Source organism: Macaca thibetana, chromosome 14 (genome assembly GCF_024542745.1).
Source record: "Macaca thibetana thibetana isolate TM-01 chromosome 14, ASM2454274v1, whole genome shotgun sequence".
Classification (NCBI taxonomy): Eukaryota; Metazoa; Chordata; class Mammalia; order Primates; family Cercopithecidae; genus Macaca; species Macaca thibetana.
Window position 1 is genome coordinate 106,248,141 of NC_065591.1, and position 23,122 is coordinate 106,271,262.

The 23,122-nt window shown below is 39.5% G+C and overlaps 1 protein-coding gene across 1 annotated transcript in view; it reads left to right on the forward strand.

The window, feature by feature from the left end:
* REXO2 (RNA exonuclease 2) overlaps nucleotides 1–23,122 on the forward strand; it is a 1,032,599-nt gene that overhangs the window by 1,008,805 nt on the left and 672 nt on the right. Inside the window, exons 2-7 of the mRNA XM_050758095.1 lie at nucleotides 12,705–12,894; nucleotides 13,869–13,952; nucleotides 17,720–17,797; nucleotides 18,400–18,511; nucleotides 19,810–19,918; nucleotides 21,345–21,398. Of these exons, the coding sequence (XP_050614052.1) occupies nucleotides 12,748–12,894; nucleotides 13,869–13,952; nucleotides 17,720–17,797; nucleotides 18,400–18,511; nucleotides 19,810–19,918; nucleotides 21,345–21,398 (584 nt within the window). The 5' untranslated portion in view covers nucleotides 12,705–12,747. The remainder of the gene's footprint in view (nucleotides 1–12,704; nucleotides 12,895–13,868; nucleotides 13,953–17,719; nucleotides 17,798–18,399; nucleotides 18,512–19,809; nucleotides 19,919–21,344; nucleotides 21,399–23,122) is intronic.

The following is a 23,122-nucleotide window of genomic DNA, read 5'->3' on the forward strand; positions in this document are numbered from 1 at the left end:
TCTCTCTGCACCACGTGGTTATTGGGGATGGGGGAGGCATGCTGCTGGAAATTGGAAACTATCTTTCCTATCATCTTTAGTGCCTCTTGCAGCAATACGAGGTTTAAAGCAGGTACTTCGAGTCCTCACCTGATTTTTGGTTCTTATGGAGGTACTCTTTTTGTGTAGACAATTGTTACATTTGGTGCTCCTGCGGGGGGTGGGGATGATTGGTAGAGCCTTCTTTTTGGCCATTTTGCTCCACCCCTCTTCTCCTTCTGCTCTTTTGAAATTTATACATTCCTTTCCTACCCACCCGAGAAAATTCAGTCCTATGTTTGCACAATTTTTCATAACTTTGTTATTATATTTAACTGTTTAATCCATTTAAAATTTATTTTAGTAATTTGTATGAATTCTAGTTGAACCAATTCTTTCCCTAGTCAATTTCTCCAACACTATAAACAAATGCTTTTATTTATCTAATTTTTCAGAGCTCAAAATTGGATTAAGACACTACTTTTCAAGTTTGAAGAAAAATTCAATTATGATTTTGACTATGATTGTGTGAAGCCTCAAAGTAATACAGGAAGAACTGGCAGTATAGCTTGAGTGTGAATTTAATATCTTCTAGTTTATATATTAAGAAGGTGATCCCAAATTTGATGATCTGCAAGTCTTAAATTAAAATTTTTAATTCATTTTCATTATGAAATAATTCTATTAAAAATTTTCATTGGGTTAAAATATATGTAACATAAAATTGGCCATTTTAACCATGTTAAGGTGTACAATTTAGGAACATTTAGTGCATTTACAAAGTTGTGCAACTATCACCCTAACACTTTTTCATCACCCCAAACTGTGTACCCGCTAAGTATGGTAACCTCTAATCTACTTTCTGTCTCCATGAATTTGTCTATTCTAGTTATTTCATATGAGTGAAATAATGCAATGCAGTCACGAACCACAAAATAACATTTCAGGCAATGACTGACTGCATATATCATGATAGTCCCATAAGATTATAATACCATATTTTATTGTACTGTTTCTGTTTAGATATATTTAAATACACAAATACGATTCTGTTACAACTGCCTACGGTATTCAGTACAGTCACCTGCTGTACAGGTTTGTACCCTAGGAGTAATAGGCTATACCATATAGCCCAGGCATGTAGTAGGTTATACTATCTAGGTTTGTGTAAGTACACTCCATGATGTTTGAACAATAATGAAATCGCCTAAGGACACATTTGTCAGAATGTATCCCCATTGTTAAGTGACAGTGATTATATTTGTCTTTCTATGTCTTGCTTATTTCACTTAGCACAATGTTTTCAAGGGCCATCCATATTGTAACATGTATCAGAGCTTCATTTCGTTTTATGACTAAATAACATTCCACTGCATGCGTGCACCACATTTTGTTTATCCATTCATCTGTTGCTGGACACTTTGGGTCATTTCCACCTTTTGACTACAGTGAATAGAAATAATTCTATTTTAATCAACCACTTGGTTATCTACCACAAAATGTTCACATTTTCTTTCCTAAAGAAATAAATAGGTGATTAGTTTTTGAGCAGCTCTTAAAAACAACTAACCTAAAAAAAAAATTAAGCAGGTTAGGAGTGGTCCAGTGCCAAGAAGTTCTTGAATATATGTATTGTTCTGTTTCCTGTCTCACTCAACTAACTTTTTCAGAAACATAATTCCAAAAAAAAAAAGGAGGAAGCATAGCAGTTTTTGAATTGCAAAATGTCCTGTTCTCTGTTGCTATGCCCTTGGAGAATTTTAAGAATCTAAACAGAAGAAAAAGGAGTATCTATTTAAAAAAATTCTCAGATATCTGCCAAATGTATTTCTGAGAGAGAAGCAAATATAATAAAATAGTTTTCATTTGTTATTTAATTATAATTATAAATAATTTCATTCATTTATCATAAGATGTGGCTAACACATGAACTGATGTAATCTTCACAGTAACTTCAAAAAGTAGGGGATCGTTTTTTATAAAAAAAAATCATAATTAGACGAAAAAGCAATTTAGATAGGTTTTATTACTAGTCTAAGGTCACGCAGTGATCTGTAGAGTCAGAATTTGAACGTAGATCTTTCTGACTCCTAAACCCACAGTGAAACACTGAGGTGTCACATATTCTCTCTCTCTAACCCCCATGAAATGTTTTGCTTTGGAAACAACTGTTTATATGTGGCAAAAAAAAAAACAAAAAACAAAAAACAAAACTTTTTTTTATGTCTGTCGTTTTTTATTCTCTATTTTTTCCCCTTGGAATAAAATTATTAATAGACCACTTTGAGGTCAGTGTTGAATTAGGAGACAGGAAATGGGAGCTGTCCTCCTGTTTAGGATTAGTAATCAAAGTGTTTTCTAAAGTGAAGTACATATTTCTTATTGCTTTAAAAATTTATTTTTTATGTATACATAATAGATAAACATATTTTGGGTGTAGATGCAATAAATTAATACATTCATATAATTTGTCTTATTGATTTTATAGGAAGCAAAATAGGGACAATAAATTCCTGGAATGAAATAGTACTGAGGAGTTTGTAGAGTCTGCATTTCTGGGAATGCCTAAGTTTAGCGTTATCACCTCTATAATTTTTGTAAAACAAAATGCAATTAGATGAAACAAAAATATATTATTAAAAACTTCAGTTGTGGCACAAAATGGGGACTGAAATTTAGAGGTACATGATAAGCTCTGAAGAGCATTTGATTTCCTGAACATGCTTCTGCTATATTAGTTTACTCTCAGTCTATTCTTTGTCAATTACAATTGTAAAAAAAGAGAAGGCCCATTTAAGCTAATTATGTAGTTTCCCCAACAACTGCGTTTCCATATGAAGATTTTTGTTGTAAAATCTTTCCCTGTTCAATATTAAATATTGAGTGTTGTTATGCTTATTTAAAATGTAAAGCAAGTATTTGAAGATGGTACTTAATTTACCAGGTAGAAATAAAATTACTGTTGTCAGCACTTACATCTGAAAAAATTTTGTCAGTGAAACATAATTATTAAAAAAAAAAAAACAAGTTCATTCAAAGGAGAAGATTCCTTTATTAAAATGATAATTCTAAGGCTTGTCCAATAGCTGTGCACCTGTGCCTATGGTTTTGTTCTTCCAGAATCTTTTGCATATATCCCTTTCTAAGTTTTATTCCTCTCTCTGCCTCTTTCATTTCTTGAGCTTTTTCTTTTGGCTGCAATATACTCTTTACTGTTAGCAAAGTTTGTTCCTTTACTACTTTTCTTTCATTCTCTCTAAGATATCAAAAGAGAACGTTTATTTCCTGTGTTTTATCAACTTACAATTCTGCTGTTTCTCAAGCTGCAGTAGAATTTTGCTTCTAGTGAGAAATACAATGACATCTTTTGAGACCTCATCCTGAGTCTGATACCAGTGCCTTCACATCTTCATTCAAACTTCCTCTTCCTTTAATTCTGTAATGCTGCATTTTCTTGAATCTCTCCCTCCCATTCTTACCAACAGCTATTTGTTTCCTTTTCTGAGTTCTTTTCCTTACTCACCATTTAAATATAGGCACTCTCCAAAGTGAGTTCTGTATAAGTTAGAAATTGGGTTAGGTGGTAAACACAGTGGCTTAATCTACTAGGGATTTTCTTTTATATGACCCAAATTTCCAGTTAGAATGAAAGCTCCCCTGAGCCACCATCAAGAGATTTAGGTGGTTCTTTTCTGCTTCACTGTCCTCTACTGTCCTCACCACTAGTTTCATTCTCAAAATCACATCATGTTTCAAGATAGACACTGGGGCATCTGTGCCAAACCAAAATTCCAGATATCAGGAAGGGTAAAGGAGCGCTTACTTTCTCTTCTTCTTAGACATGGGGTTTTGCTATGTTGCCCAGGCCGGTCTCAAACACCTGAGCTCAAGTGATCCTCTCACCTAGGCCTCCCAAAGTACTGGGATTACAGGCAAAAGAACCTGGCCACGGGAACATTTTCTCAGCTAAGTCAACTCCTTTTAAGAAACTTTTTGGAAATCCCATAATTTCATAGGCCAGAACTTAGTCACATGACCATACCCAGCCACAAGGATGTCAAAGTGCCCAGATAAACACCAAAAATATGTTATTAACGAATAAAGAGGTGTATTTGATAGGCAATTATCAAGTCTCTATCACAATCTGTTTTCTCAAATGTTGGCTACAAGATGAGAAGTGATCGGTGTTTATAATTGTTCAGTGGACTAGACTTATTAAATAATAATAAGTGATTTATTTCTACTACTTATTAAGGACCTATCATGTGCCAGGCATCATGCTTCCATCACAAATATTATCTCAAACTTTCATTCTTCAAATGAAGTAGTGCTTTAACTATTTTTAAAAGGAGGAAAATGAATCTCAAAAAGATTACAGTGTTTGTTTCCGGCTGCTTTTCCCTTTAGCTGAGTTTTCTCCCAGGCACTTGTTTTCCAAGAAATAGACTTTAGGCGGGCTTTTTCGCCAATTTGTTCTATATTTTTCACCAATATGTACACATTAAATTGAGGATCTACTTTATATGCTAATTAGTTTGCAAGCGTCAACCTGTTTCAGGAAATACAGATATGAAGTAGCTGAGATAGGGCTTGAATTCAGCTTTGTTCGTCTCCAAAGCCTATTGTCTTTTTTTTTTTTATTATTATACATGGCCCGCACTGAATCTTTATTCACACCTATCTCCTTTTGTCCAATAATTATTTAGATTACTCTAGTTTGATGTCACAATTTCTCATGGAATTGAAACTGGACTCTTCAAAATGATAGAATTGTCTGAATTTGGCTGCAATGAGAATCACTAATCAATTCAAGCTTGTTATCAAGACATCTAGAGATCACCAGGTAAGTTGGTAGTATGGGAGGTGGTTAAATCTCAATAGCATGTGGGTGCAAGTGTGTGATACCACACTGACAGAAATAACTCTCTGATGTCCCCCACCTGAATAACACAGGATAACTGCTCTCCCCAAAGCCTCCTGCCCAAGCATTTCTAGGATTCCTAAAAAGTCCGCCTGTCAGGACACTGTCTTTGCTTTGGTTGGCAAGTATACTAGAATTCTCACAATGCCACTGTTTCAGTGTGGCTTCTGGTGAAGTGAGCAAGGATGTAGTTGGATTTTTCCTTTAGTGAGGAGTGGTGAGAAAAATAAAGAGGGTGCTAGATTGCCCGTGTTTAATTTCTGTCCCAAATCTTGATGTTTACTTCACCTTTTTACAGGGGAATAAGAGAAGTCAGGTGCAAGGGGCCAGGAATGTTATGCTAGAGGCACTTCTTCCACATGGAAGGAAATATCAAAAGCGAAGAGGAAACATTCCTCTCTGTTCCCCATTCCTGCTACTGCCTTGCTTCAGTTTTGTCTGTTTTAAAAACTGCGCTACCACAGAACTCAATCAGTGTTGTGTGATACATTATTATACGTGCTTTTAATGGAAAAAGCCCGTTTAGAAAACCTACAGCTCTCTGTCCTCCATTGGCCTTAGACATGAGTCCAGTAAGGACTAGGCTAGGAGGCAAATCAACATGATAGTTGCTGTGCTGTCAGAATTATTCTCTCCCTACCTCCAACTTAGCTTTCATGCTGTACCATGCTCTTTGTTTCTGGCTGATATTTCCTTTAGCCGAGTTTTCTCCCAGGGCACTCCTTACTTTTCCAAGAAATAGACTTTAGGCGGGCTTGCTTCACCAATTTGTTCTATATGTGCCGACATGCACAAATTAAATTGAGGATCTGCTTTATGTGCTAATTAGTTTGCAAGAAATAAAATTCTCAAGGTTAAGATGGGCTTATAGCTGCACTTTTTAGACAACTTTGCAATTGCTTTACCTCCCATAGCTTCAGCTATCTTCTCTATGTAGTTGCCTTCTAAGTGCAAGTCTCTATCCCTGCCCTCTTTCCAGCTGCCTGCTGGATATCCCCTTGCAGATCTCCCTCTGGAAACACAACTTCAGTCTTTCCAAAACTGAACTCATCAACTCTTACCTGTTCTTCCTGTTCTTTTTCACTTAAAGGCACAATTATCCTAGTTGCTTACGTCCAAGGTATTCTATCGGTCTGGGATATTGTTACCCACAGCAATTGTTGTCATAGTTCTCTTCTTTCAAGAGCTAACCCAATTTCATCCTCTTGTGTCTCTTCAGTCAAAATGAATCCCCTTTCCCTTTATTCCTATAGCACTCTATAATTCTTTAAAACATTGGCACCATCTTCTTCATATTGTCTTGTATCTCCTATTTGCTTAAAGAAACAAAGCAAATGAGCACCTACTACATAATGTATACAGTGTTCTATATGTTTTTATTTAATCATCATATAACCCATTTTACAGGTGGGAAAGTTAAAGGCATTTCCTTATCTGTAAAAGAAACAACTCCAAGTTCATAAATTCTTAAATACCTATAGCCTCCAGTATAATAAATATCAGTTTAACAGATGTATTTTTTATTCTTGTATTCTAGCATAGTGTTGGATACACACTAAGTACTCAGTAATTCTTTGTGAAACTGAGAAAAAAGGCAATTCGAATTTCATAAAAACTTTTAGAGTATCCATTTTGTACAAGGTGGATTTTGAAGATTACAAGTTTGGACACTATTTTTATCTTGCATTTTTACAGCGACAGAGGGTAAAGCCAAAAGATCTGTCATCCTTTATTCCTTCCCAGACCACTGGAGGGATGTAAATAGCAGTTTTCAGTTATCAGCAATAAACCCTTATATCAACATTTATAAAGATAAAGTTTCACAAAACAGGAAGAGAAGAGATATCATTATTAACCAGTGAGTATTCATTGGGTACCTACTGCATATTTTTAAGTGCTTTATAAAACACAGGACAGTTTACAGGCATGAGACAGTCTCCATATTTTGGTGACCACTAACCAGTACTACCAACGTTACTACGTGGCTCTATGCTAGTACTATAAAAGTATAAAATAAATATATTCTGTAAATTAAAGTCTAGTTTAATAGAATGGTGATAAAGTATATCAGATAAAGTTCCCAAATAACATAATTGTAACAATGTTAGGTTTATGAACTTCCTGTAACAGTTAACATGGGGAACCAGGGGCCTCTCCTAAGAGAAAGTAGGGAAGGACTTTTTTCCTTTTTCTTCCCCTCCAGAGACAGAATCTCACTCTGTCACCAGGAGTGTAGTGGCATGAACATGACTTATTGCAGCCTTTAACTCCTGGGCTCAAATGATCCTCCTGCCTTAGCCTCTTGAGTACCTGGGACTAAAGGCATGTGTCTCCATGCCAGGTGTATTAGGCTGTTCTTGTATTGCTATAAAGAAATACCTGAAACTGGGTAATTTATAAAGAGGTTTAATTGGCTCATGATTCTAAATGATGTATAGGAAGCATAATGCTGGTATCTCCTTGGCCTCTTGGGAAGCCTCAGGAAACTTACAATCACAGCGAAAGGTGAAGGAGAAGCAGGCACATCACACGGTCAGAGCAGGAGCAAGGGAGTGGGCAGTGCCACACATTTTTAAACAACGAGATCTTGCAGATCTTGCAAGAATTCACTCACTGTCACAAGAACAGCATCAAGGGGATGGTGATAAACCATTCAAGAGAAACCCACCCCCATGTTCAAATCACCTCCCACCAGGCCCCACCTCCAACATTGGGAATTACAATTCAGCATGAGATTAGGTGGGGACATGTATCCAAACTATGTCATTCCACCCCTTAGAGTGGCAACTGGAGCCCAAGCAGTTGTATGTAAGGAGCAGTGTCTCGAGGCTGCTTTTATTTTCTGCCACATGGCCAGGCTGCAGGTTTTCCTGAGTTTTATGCTGTTTCCCTTTTAAATATAAGTTCCAACTTATTTCCTTGCTCCCACATCTGAGCACAGGTTGTTAGAAGTAGCCATGCCACCTCTTGAACACTTTGCTGCTTAGAAATTTCTTCCACCAGATACTCTAGGTTATCATTCTCATGTTCAAACTTCCACATATCCCTAGGATATGGACACAATCCAGCTAAGCTCTTTGCTGAGGCATAAGATGCATGACCTTTGCTCCAGTTCTCAATTAAGTTCCTCCTTCCCATCTGAGATCTCCTAAGCCTGGCCTTCCCTGTCCATATCACTATCAGCATTTTGGTCACAACAATTTAACCAGTCTCTAGGAAGTTCCAAACTTTCCTTCATCTTCCTGTCTTTTCTGAGCCCTCCATACTCTTCCAACCTCTGCCTGTTACCCAGTTCCAAAGCTGCTTCCACATTTTTAGGTTCCTTTATAGCAATGGCCCACTCTCTGTACCAATTTTTTGTATTAAGCCATTTGTGCACTGCTATAAAGAAATACCGGAGACTGGGTAATTTATAAAGAAAGGAGGTTTCATTGGCTCATGGTTCTGCAGACTGTACAGGAAACATGATGGCATCTGCTTCTGGGGAGGCCTCAGGAAGCTTACAGTCATGGCAGAAGGCAAAGGGGGCAATAGCATGTCACATGGCCAGGGCAGGAGCAAGAGAGAGTAGCAAAGTGCCACACTTTTAAACAGCCAGATCTTGTGAGAAGTCACTCACTATCATGAGGACAGCACCAAGGGGATGGTGCTAAACTCTTAATGAGAAAATCCACACCCATGATCTAAACACCTCCCACCAGGTACCACCTTCAATACTGGGGATTACAATGCAACATGAGATTTGGGCAGGGACACAGATCCAAACTATATCATCTGGATAATACGTTTTTAAATTTTTAAGTTAATTAATTTATTTGAGAGATGAGATCTTGCTTTGCTGCTCAGGTGGGTCTCAAACTCCTGGTCCCAAGTGATCCTCCCACCTCAGCCTCCCAAAATTCTGGGATTACAGGTGTGAGCCACCATGCCTGGCTGAGAAGGACTTTTAAAGATATAATTTGGGATAATTCTAAAGAGGGACCAGGGAAGTGGGGGGTCAGTTGTGGATTGATTATCACAGTGATCTTTGTTAAACAGTTGGGAAGAACAAAACTGGGCTGGGAAAGTCACTGGTAAGAAGGCAGCAATAAAAAATAAAATTAGGGCTGGTTGCAGTGACTGATGCCTGTAATCCCAGAACTTTGGGAGGCTGAGATGGGTGGAATGCTTGAGCCCAGGAGTTCGAGACAGCCAGAGCAACATGGTAAAACCTCATCTCTACAAAAAATACAAAAATTAGCCCAGTGTGGTGGTCTGTGCCTATAGTCCCAGCTACTTTGGAGGCTGAAGTGGGAGGATCACTTGACCCCAGGAGATGGAGGTTGCAGTGAGGTGTGATCACGCCACTGAACTCCAGCCTGGGTGACAGAGTGAGACCCTGTCTCAAAAATAAAATAAAATATAACAATTAAAATTTAAAACCATGTAAATATTCACAGTAGCCACAGGGTGGAGGCAACAAGAGTGTCCATTAATGGATTAATGGATACAAAATGTGATACATACATACAATGAAATATTATTCAGCTTGAAAAAGAAAGAACATTCTGACACATGCTACAACATGGATGAACTTTGAAGAGATGATAGTAAATGAAATAAGCCAGATATGAAAAGACAAATACTGCATAAGTCTACTTGTAAGAGGTACATAGAGTAGTCAAATTCTTAGAGACAAAAAGTAGAATAGTGGTTGCCAGGGGCTGGGAGTAGTGGATGGGTGGAGATGGGGAGTTAGTGTCTAATGGGATGGAGTTTCTGTTGGGAAGATGAAAAAGTTCTGGAGATAAATGGTGGTGATGGTTGCACAACAATGTGAATGTACTTAATGCCACCATGCTTTATACCAGTGGTCCCCAACCTTTTTGGCACCAGGGACCAGTTTCATGAAAGACAATTATTCCATGGATGGGGGTAGGGGAGTAATGGTTTCAGGATGAAACCGTTCCACCTCAGATCATCAAGCATTAGTTAGATTCTCATAAGGAGCACGCAACCTAGATGCCTCGCATGCACAGTTCACAACATAGGGTTTGTGCTCCTTTGAGAATCTGATGCCACTGCTGATCTGACTGGAGGCAGGGTTCAGGTGGTAATACTCGCTCCCCCACCCCTCACCTCTGGCAGAGCAGCCCGGTTCTTAACATGACACGGACTGTTACTCGTCTGCACCGATCTGCAGCCCAGGGGTTGGGGATGCCTACTTTATAAGGAAAATGGCTAAAATTGTAAATTTTTGTATTATCTTTTATCACAATTTAAAAAATAAAAATTAAAAAATATGTAAAAAAGTAGTTATCTCTCAAAAGAGGGAAGGGTTTGTGTGTCCTTAGCCATGTCCTATTAGAAACATTATTCCAGTAGTAAAGTTGAAAAAAAATAGTGTTCTTTAAAATTTTAAATACATAATACTTTAAGAAGATCATAACAAGCCCGATTGATAAAGCTTTCTGTACTTCAGCTGACTCTACTCTTTTTTTTTTTTTTTTTTTTTTTTTTTTTTTGGGATGGAGTCTTGCTTTATTGCCCAGGCTGGAGTGCAGTGGTGCAATCTCAGCTCACTGTAACCTCCACCTCCTGGGTTCAAGCGATTCTCCTGCCTCAGCCTCCTCAGTAGCTGGGACTACAGGCGTGTGCCACCATGCCCAGCTAATTTTTGTGTTTTTAGTAGAGACGGGGTTTCAGTATGTTGGCCAGCCTGATCTCGAACTCCCGACCTCATGATCCGCCCACCTCGGCCTCCCAAAGTGCTGGGATTACAGGTGTGAGTCACCACGCCCGGACTCAACTGACTCTACTTTCAATGAATCAAGTTTAAAGCTAAGAAAAAAACTAAAGAAGAAATGCAGACCATTTTTTATAAAGTAGGCTACAAATGAGTAAAAAACTATAGCAAAACAATGCGACATCAGGCAATGCAGGTAAAATATATATGCATTGTGCACAGTAAGTCTTTATGTGTATAATCTGCGCATACCTTTTGATGACCCTTCAAAGAGTTTCTCTGGGCCGTTGCAGGTCATGGGTTGGGTACAGAAAATCAGTAGAAGGTGAAATCCAGTACCCTACACTTTCCTTAAAGCTCCAATTAGGCAACAAAGTTTCTCTCTCATAAAACCAGCTCACCAGGTAGGATGGACCACAAGCTCTGTAATGAGTAGCAATATGGCTTTCAGAAAAATACATAGAGATTACAATTCAAAGCCCAGATTGACATTTGTGACAAAGTGGCACTCTGCCACAAATTTGTTACCGGATAGCCAAGATTTAAGAGACTCACAAAATTTGACATTTCAGGGCTAAAGGTCTTGATGCTGGCCACCTGGACTCCTAGGAATGCTGGACATTACAGCTATCATTGCAGGAGATTAAAGACACCTGGATCAAAGCCAAAGATGATGACAGAGCAGGCAGAATTGTTTCAGTTCATTTTAAGTTAGTTTACTGCATAGATTTGTTATAAGAGGGCGAGATTTAACTTTGAGAACTTTTAATAATAGAACAGCAAGTTGTCATCATGCAGACACGTTTCATAAGGAATAAGGGATAACCCTTGGCCAAATTGTCAGAGGCATTTGAAGAGTGATCCTATCTTGAATAGGGGCTGGGTAAAACAATGCTGAGACCTACTGGGCTGCATTCCCAGGAGGTTAGGCATTCTAAGTCCCAGGAAGAGATAGGAGGTCAGCACAAGATACAGGTCACAAAGACCTTGTTGATAAAACAGGGTGTTGTAAAGAAGCTGGCCAAAACCCACCAAAACCAAGATGACAAAATGACCTCTAGTCATCCTCACTACTCATTATACACGAATTATAATGCATTAGCAGGCTAAACGACACTCCTACCAGTGCCATGACAGTTTACAGATGCCATGGCAACCTTAGGAAGTTACCATATCTGATCTAAAATCGGAGGAACCCTCAGTTCCCGGAATTGTCCACCCCTTTCCCGGAGAACTTATGAATAATCCACCCCTTTAGTATACAATCAAGAAATAACTGTAAGTATAGTCAGTCGCCCATGCCCCTGCTCTGCCTATGGAGTAGGCATTCTTTATTTCTTTACTTTTAATAAACTTGCTTTCACTTTATGGATTCGCCCTGAACTCTTTCTTGCAGGAGGTCTAAGAACCCACTCTTTGAGCCTGGATCAGGACCCTTTTCCCATAACAAAATGAAGGAAGGTAACTAACTTTGACTGAACACCTAATACGTGCTAAATGATTTCTCAGACAAGATCTCATGTAAATATTTCTAAATGATTTGATGATAATGTTAATGGCCTTCTGGCCCCCAAAAGCACACTGCCTCTTGGTCCCAAAAAAATGAGGAAAATATCCAGTTTGTGGAATAGAGGGGCAGGTAAGTTAAAAAAAAAAAAAAGAAAGAAAGAAAAGCAAAAAAGGAACGAGATACATGAAAAAAACACCATACATAGATAATCAGATCTTTTCCAACCAACCAAAGTAAGAGTTCTTTTTTAACTGCGCGGTTACAACTAACCAAAACTCAGGAAATAACTCCTGGAAGCAAACAAACTTAGCAGTGCAAAACAAGCGCGTCCAGTAACACCCGAAAAACACGTGGCGGGGGTGGGGCATCCGGTCGCAACCGCAGGTGAGACTCTAAGTCCCATCATCCCCTTCGGCAGCCAAGCCGGGCTGTTGAGGGTGAGCCGGCGCACCGCACGCTGGGACGTGTGGTTTCAGCTCGTGCGCCTCCCCGCGGGTTTGCGACGTTTAGCGACTATTGCGCCTGCGCCAGCGCCGGCTACGAGACTGGGGCCGTGGCTGCTGGTGCCGGGTGATGCTAGGCGGCTCCCTGGGCTCCAGGCTGTTGCGGGGTGTAGGTGGGAGTCGCGGACGGTTTGGGACGCGAGGTGTACGCGAAGGTGGCGCAGCCATGGCGGCAGGAGAGAGCATGGCTCAGCGGATGGTCTGGGTGGACCTGGAGGTGAGTGAGGTCGGCGGGGGGCTTGGGGAAGGCGAGTGAGGTTTCGCGCGTGGGACCGAGGAGCCGAGCCTGTCCTGGGAGAGCGGCGGGGGTCTGGGTCTCAGGTGTGGCAGGTTAGCGCCGCCGGCCAGGGGCGGCGCAGGGCAAGTCCGGAGGCAGGAGTCCTGCGGGCGTGGGGCGCACTGCTGGGCTGTAGGGCTTCTTTCCACAAGGGAGGAGTCCTCCGTGTGGCTTCCTCTCCTGCCCACCCCTCCGCCCAGATGTGGACTTTTCCTAACGCTCTGGCGTCTCTGGGCTTGGGTCACTGGAGTGGGGGCGGGGGCAGCGGCTCTTCTTAGCCTCCCCCAGCTAAATCCTTAAAGGACCGTAGGTTGTTAGAGTCAGACGGGACTCCGGAGATGACTCAGCCCTACCCCTCATTCCATAAGTGAGAACATTGAGGCCCACAGAAAGGATTCAACTCATTCAAGGTCGTGCTGTTAGTGGGAGTCTGAGTTGGGACCGGAACCCAATTCCTATCCCTTCAGGCTTTCCATGCCTGAAACAAGGGCTTCTCCCTCCGTTGAGCCTCAGTTTATATGAAGTGAGGATAATACCAGTAGTTTTTCCATTAGATTGTGAAGATCAAGTGATGTAATTAATGTGAAAACTTTGTGAACTCTGTAGAGACGTCGTGGTGTTAGTTATCTCTTTCAAAAGTGAGTGATGTCAGCACTCAGTTTTACTTACTTTGCATCTGTCCCGGAGTAGAATCTCAGTGCTTGACAAATAGCAGGCCCTTGGTAAATGTTTGTTGAATAAACGAGGACTCGTGTTTAGTACCTTCAGTAGTTGGCCAAGGAGCATTCTTCTCTTCTGTTTCGGCTATGGGTTACAAGCTGACTATGTTTGAGGGAATTTCTGTTAAATAAACTTGGGTAAAAGAGGCCAGAATGATGGCTTTGTGTGTGTTATATATTTATTTTTAATTGCAGATGACAGGATTGGACATTGAGAAGGACCAGATTATTGAGATGGCCTGTCTGATAACGGACTCTGATCTCAACATTTTGGCTGAAGTACGTGATACCATGTAATACAGTCATACTTTTTAAAGGGCACTGGAGATATACCCATCATTTTTTCCAGCTTCTTTATTTAAAAAATAAGAAAGTTGAGGTCCATATGGATTAAGGTAATGTGCTAGGTCATGGTAGGGGTGGTACTAGAACCAAAGTAATCCATCTCACAGCCTAGTGAAAAATTAATTAAAAATTTAAATTAAAAAATTAAGCATTATTTTTTAATTAGCCATGCCAGAAATTTACAGAAACATAAATTCTGTCATTTACTGAGCGCTTACTGTATGCCAGGTACAGTTTCTAAGTGCTTTATACGTCTTTGTTCTTAGTCCTCACAGCAACTGTAAGTTAGGTTTTGTTGTAATGCTCATTTGATAGATGAGGACACTTGAGCATAGAGATGTTGGGTAATTTGTCTGAGGCCCCAGTGGCTATTTATTAGGGGAGCCAATAGTTTAACTCAGGCTGTCTCAGTAAGGTGCTCCTAGCAAGTAGGACAGCCAACTGTCCTCCCATCAGATTTGGTGACTCATGCCAGTGTTTGCGTCTTTATATCATAACCTTGACTTTAACTTGACTCCATATTTACAATTCTGCCTTTTCAACTAGGTCATGTGATTCTTCTAGATCTATATTAAGATTTTAGAATTTCTGTTAATGCACACCCATAAAGTATTCTCTTGTTGACAGATTGGGCATGGTTAAGGTTTTTGCATGCTACTTTCAACTGAAACATTTAGCAAAACAAATGAAACACACCTGCTGCATTTCAACCACTCATGAAACATTTAACAAGGATGTGACACCATCTGGTAGGGGGTGAAATCCCTGACCCTGAATAATTCTGTTTTAGACTGTCAGCAGTATTCAGAGCCAGAAACTCCAGAATAGGAACAAAGTAGGGATGTTTGTGGAAAAGAGAGTCTTGTTAAAATAAGTTCCTAGAGGGTAGCATTGATACGTTGCTGGCACCGGATAAATTTCGTAAATCTGCAGTTAACACTTTCGTTTGTTTTGCTGTGTAGGTAAAAGAGGTGAGGACATATTTCTAGATGAATGACTGTGTTTGTGGAGTACCAGGCTTACCCTCCCCGCATATCAGCTGTAGGAGAATCATGAGACTTTGTATTTCTCATCATAACAACTTTTTTTAACTTTGTATAAATAAAGCCCTGATTTTTAGATTTGGTTGTTTTTTTCTGTTACTTGGGATTTACTGGAGATGAATAGTGAAGAGAAGTGTCTTTATTTTACCATCCTAACTTACCCTTGGCTGAAGAAGAGTGTTTCCTTTAGACTGTTGATATAATGTGAAATACAGTTTAATGGACCGGTAGGTTGATATGTACCCTGGAGGAAATTTGGCTATGTATTCACACAGCTGCAGATGAATGCAGCATTTGTAAATGGACTAAGTCAGATGAGGATAAAGATGTTTTATTAAAAAAAAAAAAAAAAAATTGGGGGCTATCAGTTCTGCAGTATGTTTTATTCTTTTATAAGAGTCTGAGAAAAATGTTTTATGTTGGGAGAAGAGCAGGCATACTACTCTGAAAATTTTTCTGTAGGTGTGGTCCCGTGGCTTGCTAAATTGGGATCTAGAATAGGTATCTAGCATTATATCTGTAGTAGTTTGATTTTTCCATCATTGTTAGTATTTTTTTTAATAGTATGAGTATTTTTTTTTTCGTGACTATCATAAAATGTACGTTATCCAAGCAAAATTTTTTGTTTCTCTGCAGAGATTGCCAACACCAGTTTTCTTGTTTGGCTTAACCTCCTTTTTAGTAGTAGGATGTCAGGCGTATTTTAATTAAATTCTGGCCATTTCTTTAAGTGATTGCAAACTGTTTTTACCACCTTAGTAGTAATAATACCTTGAATTTTTAGAATACTTTTCTACCAGAGAGTTCAAAGAGCTCATATCTATAATTTCTTTTATCCTGTTAACATTTCTACGAGGGAAGGGATGCAGTTTATTATTATCACTATCTTACAGAGGGAGCAGCTAAGGTGACTTGCTTTAATGCCGCAGCTGTTGTTAACTGCCAGGACTTAATATGAGAGACTCACACTTGGATATTCTGTGAAATGGAGCCGAGAATTTGAGGACCACTTTGTGTGTGTGTGTGTTTCAGATATCAACAATTGCCTCTTTAAATTTTTTTAAATATAAAAATACTGTTAAACAGTGTAACTATCCAAAGTGTATGTATAGTAAACTATTGGATTTTTGTCCTGTTCTCTTGCCCCATCTTACTCCAAGTTTACGTATTGTCTTGATATTTTGTATGCTTATATAAATGCGTGTTTTTTTAAACAGGTGTAAATGAAATCATATGTATGCATATATGGTTCTGCAGTTGCTTTTTTCACCTGCAATATAGATACTTTTTTTTTTTTTTTTTGAGATGGAGTCTCGCTCTGTCACCCAGGCTGGAGTGCAGTGGTGCGATCTCGGCTCACTGCAAGCTCCGCCTCCCGGGTTCACACCATTCTCCTGCCTCAGCCTCCTGAGTAGCTGGGACTACAGGCGCCTGCCACCATGCCTGGCTAATTTTTTGTATTTTTAGTAGAGACAGCGTTTCACTGTGTTAGCCAAGATGGTCTCGATCTCCTGACCTCGTGATCCGCCCGCCTTGGCCTCCCATAGTGCTGGGATAACAGGTGTGAGCCACCACGCCCGGCCTTTTTTTTTTTTTTTTAAAGAGATAGTGTCTCACCCTGTCACCCAGGCTGGAGTGCAGTGGCATGATCGTAGCTCACTGTAACCTTGAACTCCTGAGTTCAAGTGATCTTCGTGCCTCAGCTTCCTGAGAAGCTAGGACCGTAGGGGTGTGCCACCATGCCCAGCTAATTTTGTTTTTTGTTTTTTTTTAATTTTGTGGAAATGGGGTCTTGGTATGTTGCCTGGACTGGTCTTGAACTACTGGCCTCAAGTGATCCTCCCACCTCAGCCTCCCAGAGTGCTGGGATTATTACCATGCCTGGCCTAGACACTTTTCAAAATGAACTCGTAATCAAGGGTTGACAGACCCTTCTGGAAAGGGCAGGGTATTAAATAGTTTAGGCTTTGAGTACAGTCATTTGTTCTCGTCTTTTTTTTTTTTTTTTAAACAATCTTTTACAAATGTAAAAATCATTCTTAGCTTTCTAGCTATTAAAAAATAGCTGAGGCCGGGCGTGTTGGCTCACGCCTTTAATCCCAGCACTTTGGAAGGCCGAGGCAGGCGGATCACGAGGTCAGGAGATCGAGACCATCCTGGCTAACGCGGTGAAACCCTGTCTCTACTGAAAATACAAAAAATTAGCCGGGCGTAGTGGTGGGTGCCTGTAGTCCCAGCTACTCGGGAGGCTGAGGCGGGAGAATGGCGTGAACCCGGGAGACGGAGCTTGCAGTGAGCCGAGATCGCGCCACTGCACTCCAGCCTGGGCGACAGAGCGAGACTCCGTCTCAAAAAAAAAAAAAAAAAAAAAAAAAAAAAAAAATAGCTGAAGCATGGGGACATAGTTTGCTGACCCTTGATAGATATCTGTGTCATCTATTTGTAGGCGTTTGAGTTTTCAGTTGTGTATGTGTGTACGTGTGTTCTATTTTGCCTTAATAAACAGTGCTGGAATGAAGGAGGAACACTTTTAAAGCATCCTTATCTCTTACTTTCTCTGATATGTATATTTAGTCCTTAAAACAGCTTAAACGTTCCCTCTGAAAGTAAGGTTATTCCTGTTGGTTCTTGGTGACTGATGGCGTTTCCCATCCACAGGGTCCTAACCTGATTATAAAACAACCAGATGAGTTGCTGGACAGCATGTCAGATTGGTGTAAGGAGCATCATGGGAAGGTAACATTACCAAATAACAGGATTGCTGCTTTGGGGATCAGTAAAAAGCTTTTTGCTCCCACACCTGAATCCGATACCATTGTTGGATGGTATTTTGAAAAGGCTTAGAGAAGATTGCTTGGCAAGCCTGGGAAACTGCTTGCTTGTTTGCTTTTCATCTTCGGGACCTCTCGAGATCATCTTCTCCTGAATGTCCTCTTTTTTTTCTCTCCTACATTCAGTCTGTCGCGAACGCATTGCGGATTGTCAAGTATTGCTCAAGTCAGTCTTTTGGATAAGGTTAGACATCAACTTTCAGAGAAGGGGGATTGCTGCTCTCCTGTTAATAGTTGTTTCTTCCCAGAGGTTAATATCCTTGGACTTTGAACACCATCTTTTTTGACTGTGGAAATGCTATTAACAGTCAGGATCATAACTGAGTTGGCTTGGATTAAGGAAAAAAATGGTGCAAAGATGGCAGTTGCAATTTGAACTTGAGCTTTGAAAATGGTCTATTTGTAGTTATATTTGCCCATTTTAAAAGTGAAGTTTCATTTCTGGATGCCTTCGAAAACTGACTTCACATGTGTTTTTGGTGGGGGGCTGGGGATTCTCTCTTGCAGTCTGGCCTTACCAAGGCAGTGAAGGAGAGTACAATTACATTGCAGCAGGCAGAGTATGAATTTCTGTCCTTTGTACGACAGCAGACTCCTCCAGGGCTCTGTCCACTTGCAGGTAAAATCCAATCCTATGTATATCTTATAGTCTTCCATATGTAGTGGTTCAAGAGACTGCCGTTCCAGAAAGACCAGCCGAGCCCATCCATGTCTTCCATTTACCCTGCTTTGGGTTACACATCTTACTTTTCTGTTCAAGTTTCTTTGTGTAGTTTATAGCACGAGTATTGGGAAAATGCCCTGAAACCTGACATGAAATCTTACTAAAAATTTCCCCCATGTTTTTATGATGGAAAAATTTCACATGCACAGAGGAGTGGATTTAGTAATTGTTAACCTTGTGCCTTGATTGTTTTACCTATATTTTGTTCGACATTTTAAAGGAAATTGCAGGCATCAGGACACTTCATTCCTAAATACTTCTTCAAACATCTCCCAAGAGTAAAGACATTTTCTTATGTAATACAGTGTCATTGAATTGAAGATAATGAAACATTATTGAGTATCATATATGTACTCCACATTAGACGTTCCCCAGAATACTTGTTTTTGAACCAGCATTCAGTCAAGGCTCATGCATTTCATTTAGTTATATTTCTTTAGTCTCTTAATGTAAAACTTTCCACCTATTATTTTTCCCCTATGACACTGACTTTCTAAAGAGACTAGGCCTCTTCTCCCAGTATTTTTAAAGGGGTGACATTGCCAGAGGGAAGTTAATGTTTCTCTGAAGGTATATGTGCCTTTGTATATGTAAGTTGATGTGGTAACTAATACTGTTCCTAAACATTTATAAAAATAAGTTTTGACATTAAGTACTAGAGCATATGTTGTGTCAATGTTTCCCCCAGCCAATGTGGCTGGTATGTGTTTTAAAGGTCTCATTTAAAATTTAGTGTTTTTAGTTACTTTTCGGAAACATGAATATTCATATGATTTATTGAAAAACTTGAATTGTAAATAAAGGTTTATCTACCTATGTGATTCAGTTAAATTGTTAGGGTTAGTGGTGTGAATTTTGTGACACTGGGAGAAAGTTTGCATATCTGGTATGACCTTAAAAAGTAACAAATAGATTTGTGCATTACATCAAGCATGTGGAATGATAGATTCGTCCTTCTGTTCATGAGAGGTCATTTACAAATTTATAATGAGCTAAACTGACTAAGTACTTGCAAATCTGTACTTGTAAGCTAATCACATTTACCCAAACCTGATTTAGAAATATAGAGGTGCTTTTAGGAATTGTTGGAATTTTAAAAAATCATCTCCATTTCAAATACATTTTATGAATTTTGATATCCTGTTGTATACTACTAGAAATACAGAGATGCAGTATGCTTCGTGTCTTTCTAGGAAATTCAGTTCATGAAGATAAGAAGTTTCTTGACAAATACATGCCCCAGTTCATGAAACATCTTCATTATAGAATAATTGATGTGAGCACTGTTAAAGAACTGTGCAGGTAAGGGCTATATTTAGGATCCATTAAATTACCTCATTTAGCATGTTTTAATTGAGAACTTGTGAAAAGTAATTGGATAGAGCTATAGAACTAAGGCTGCCAAGTGGGTTCTTATCTTCCTCATCCCATTCTTGCTTGCATAGGACCTTAACTTATCCTGGACTGGTGAGATTTGGGAGAAACAATATCAGACATGTTCCCAGTAAATAAGCCAATGCCTGGCACAAAATAAGTGCTCAATAAATTTTCTGGATTAATTAATATTATATGGAAGTCTTCTGACTGGGAACATATAGATGAAAAGCTCTTAAGTACTTTAGAAAGTAGTGGATCGACATATGTGTAAAAAACACACCCTAAAAATATACTCTCTCATGACTCCTGTAGTGAAAATGTACATATGGACTACTGAGGTCACAAGGGAAGCAGCGTCTAACTGCGCTGGAGCAAGAGGAATGGGGAGTCAGAGAAACCTTTATGTAGGAAGGAAATCGCTTTGAAACTGAGATTTGAAGAGTGGAAGTCTTCCAGGCATTTTGTTGAGGAGAGAGCATTCAGAGAGAGCAGACAGAAGTATAACAATGTGAGGGAGCAGGAAGCTAAGGCAAAATGTGTTAAATGAATCACAAACCATTAATGCTGGAATGCAAAGCATGAGGTTGGAGAAGGTGGGAGATGGGTCTAGAGCCTCAAGGGCTTGCATGCCATGCCAGTGAAGTTCACTGTGATCTTGCAAGGAATGGGTTCCTTTGAGAAAGTGTAGGTAGAAGAGTGAGTGATACGATTGTTCTGATTTGAAGGTGGCAAGAAAAGTGGTAGAGAGATAGAAAGGAGCCTTTTCCACCATCTTGGAGAGAAGAATGAACTGGAGAAAGGGCAGAGCATGGAAATGAGGGGCTTGTATGATAAAAATGTGAGAGGGTCAATTGACAGACACTCAGTGTTCAAATGAGGTGGTGTGAAAAGGAAGAGGTATAATGTGATTCTGATGTTTCTAGTTTGAGCAGCTTTGGTGGCTGATGGCAGTGTTCAAATAAAAAGAAGAAGAGAAGTGGAAGAGTATGGTGGATGGGGCAGGGGAGGTGCTGAGGATGATGGGTGTGGTTTGATGTATGTTGAATTAGAAGTGTCTGGTAGATTTTTAGATGCAGGTATCTAGTGGGCAGTTGCATATCCATGACAGAAACTCTAGGGAGGGCTGGGCTGGATTTCCAGATTTAGCAGTCTTACACACTGATGAGCTTGCTCATAGAAAATATACAGAAGAAAGAGAGGAGAGGGTGGAAGATAGAGGCCTTGGCAAAGAAGCAACTTGAGAATCATGACTCAAATGCCATTTTCAATGTTAATGGATTACTTGAAGGAGGTAATTATTCAGTGTATTTGAGACAGCTTCCTTTGAGAGTTCCATTTCTGCTGTGTATAGACGCTGGTATCCAGAAGAATATGAATTTGCACCAAAGAAGGCTGCTTCTCATAGGTAAGTTTGAGTTCTACCAAGTGCTTTCCAGTCTGACACGCACTTAACTCCCAAATTCCTGACTGCTTGAAATAATGTCCCTTAACTCTTTTTTCTTGGGGAAAAGATAAAGTTCGACTAGCATAAACATAACATTCTCTTCCTGTTAGGAATTCTGGTCAGATTCGTGTTCCATTCTGAGAGGGTTATATAGCCTTTATTGCTGTTTTAAAACTCTTAGATAGCTTGGTTTATAGGCATGATGAAACAATCTGTAATCTTTCTAGTAATGAACCGTGTTAACTTTTTTCCCACAGAGGATATGGACTGGCAGCCTTTTGAAATCAGAACACTTTGTGTGCAATCGTATAATATAGTTGCCTACTTTGACACTTGTTATAGTTTTTCTGATTGTTTCTCTTATGCCTGTAGCCTTAGGTACAAGTTGACAAGGAGTTTAAAGATCCTATATATTCATGTGTCCTGTACTGGTCTTTTCTTTTTGATTTTGTGGTCTTTCAGGAGAAACATGAAACCTGATGGAAGGTTTAGCAACTGACTTCTAAGGGTAGCATTTGTTAAACCATTCACTGAGCCCCTACGATGTACATTGCACAGTTCTAGGCAAACAGAGAAAGACCAATCCCTGAAAAGTTAGGCATTCTCATGTTATTTTATTGAGTGTATGTAGACTATAGCACAGGCATACAGGCCTAGAATACCTTATCTGAAACAACTGGGGTATGTCTTGGATTTCAGAATTTTTCAGATTTTAGAAAGGTAACACTATGTCTGTATTGCTTATTATCTTGTAGCATCCCTAACAAGGTTTGAGAAGCAGCCCATAATAAAACACACAGATATTTCTGTAGTGAAACGTGTATATTCACACCAAATGGCATAACTAATGATGACTGTCAATAGCCTCACATTAAGATTGCTCAGGTTTTGCTACACAATAGGTTATGAAAGTACTGTGGGTTTTCAGGTATGTTTTGGATTTCAGTTTTGTGGATAAGAGATTGTGTACCATTATTTAGCCAGAGGCTATAATTTTGGCAGCTTCAGCTCTGACATATATCCAAGACCTGGGAAGAAAGCAGATGGTTGTCTTAGCCACGCAAATAACTGTCATAAAACTCTTGCACTAAAATTTGTGCCGGGTATTCTCTGGAAGTGGCCTTTGGCCCATCATTCAGAGCTTATTGATTTACTTGCACACTGTTCTAATAATCTTGGTTACCTGATTTCTCAGACTGCAACAGATGGGAAACAACATGTTGGAAGAAAAGAAAGGCTCTTAGATGGAGGCAGGCTGCCACTGATTATAGCACAAATCACCATGAGAGGAGGTAGATCCTCTGGTATGGTTAGGTACTGTTTGATAATTGATGTTTATTATGATGACTGAGTGATGACCTCTGTTCAAGTATGTCAGTCTGTTTTGTTCAGGGGCCTCATTAAGTATTGAGCAGTGTTTCTCAAACTGTGTTCCATGAGCTGTTTATAAGTATTCTGCAAATGTGGTCGATTAAGTTTTAGAAATACTAAAATTTATTAATTTTAGAAAATTAATATATTAGAAATATAGGACAGCTTCCTTTTGAGAGTTCATAATACACATCAGTATATGAAATGCTTTCCAACTTTTTACTTCAGTAAAAAGTTTAATCTAGTTTTTCCTAAACTTATTTGACCCTGGAATTATTTTTTCTCCCGGTGGAACATGTCACCATCTTAGGGAA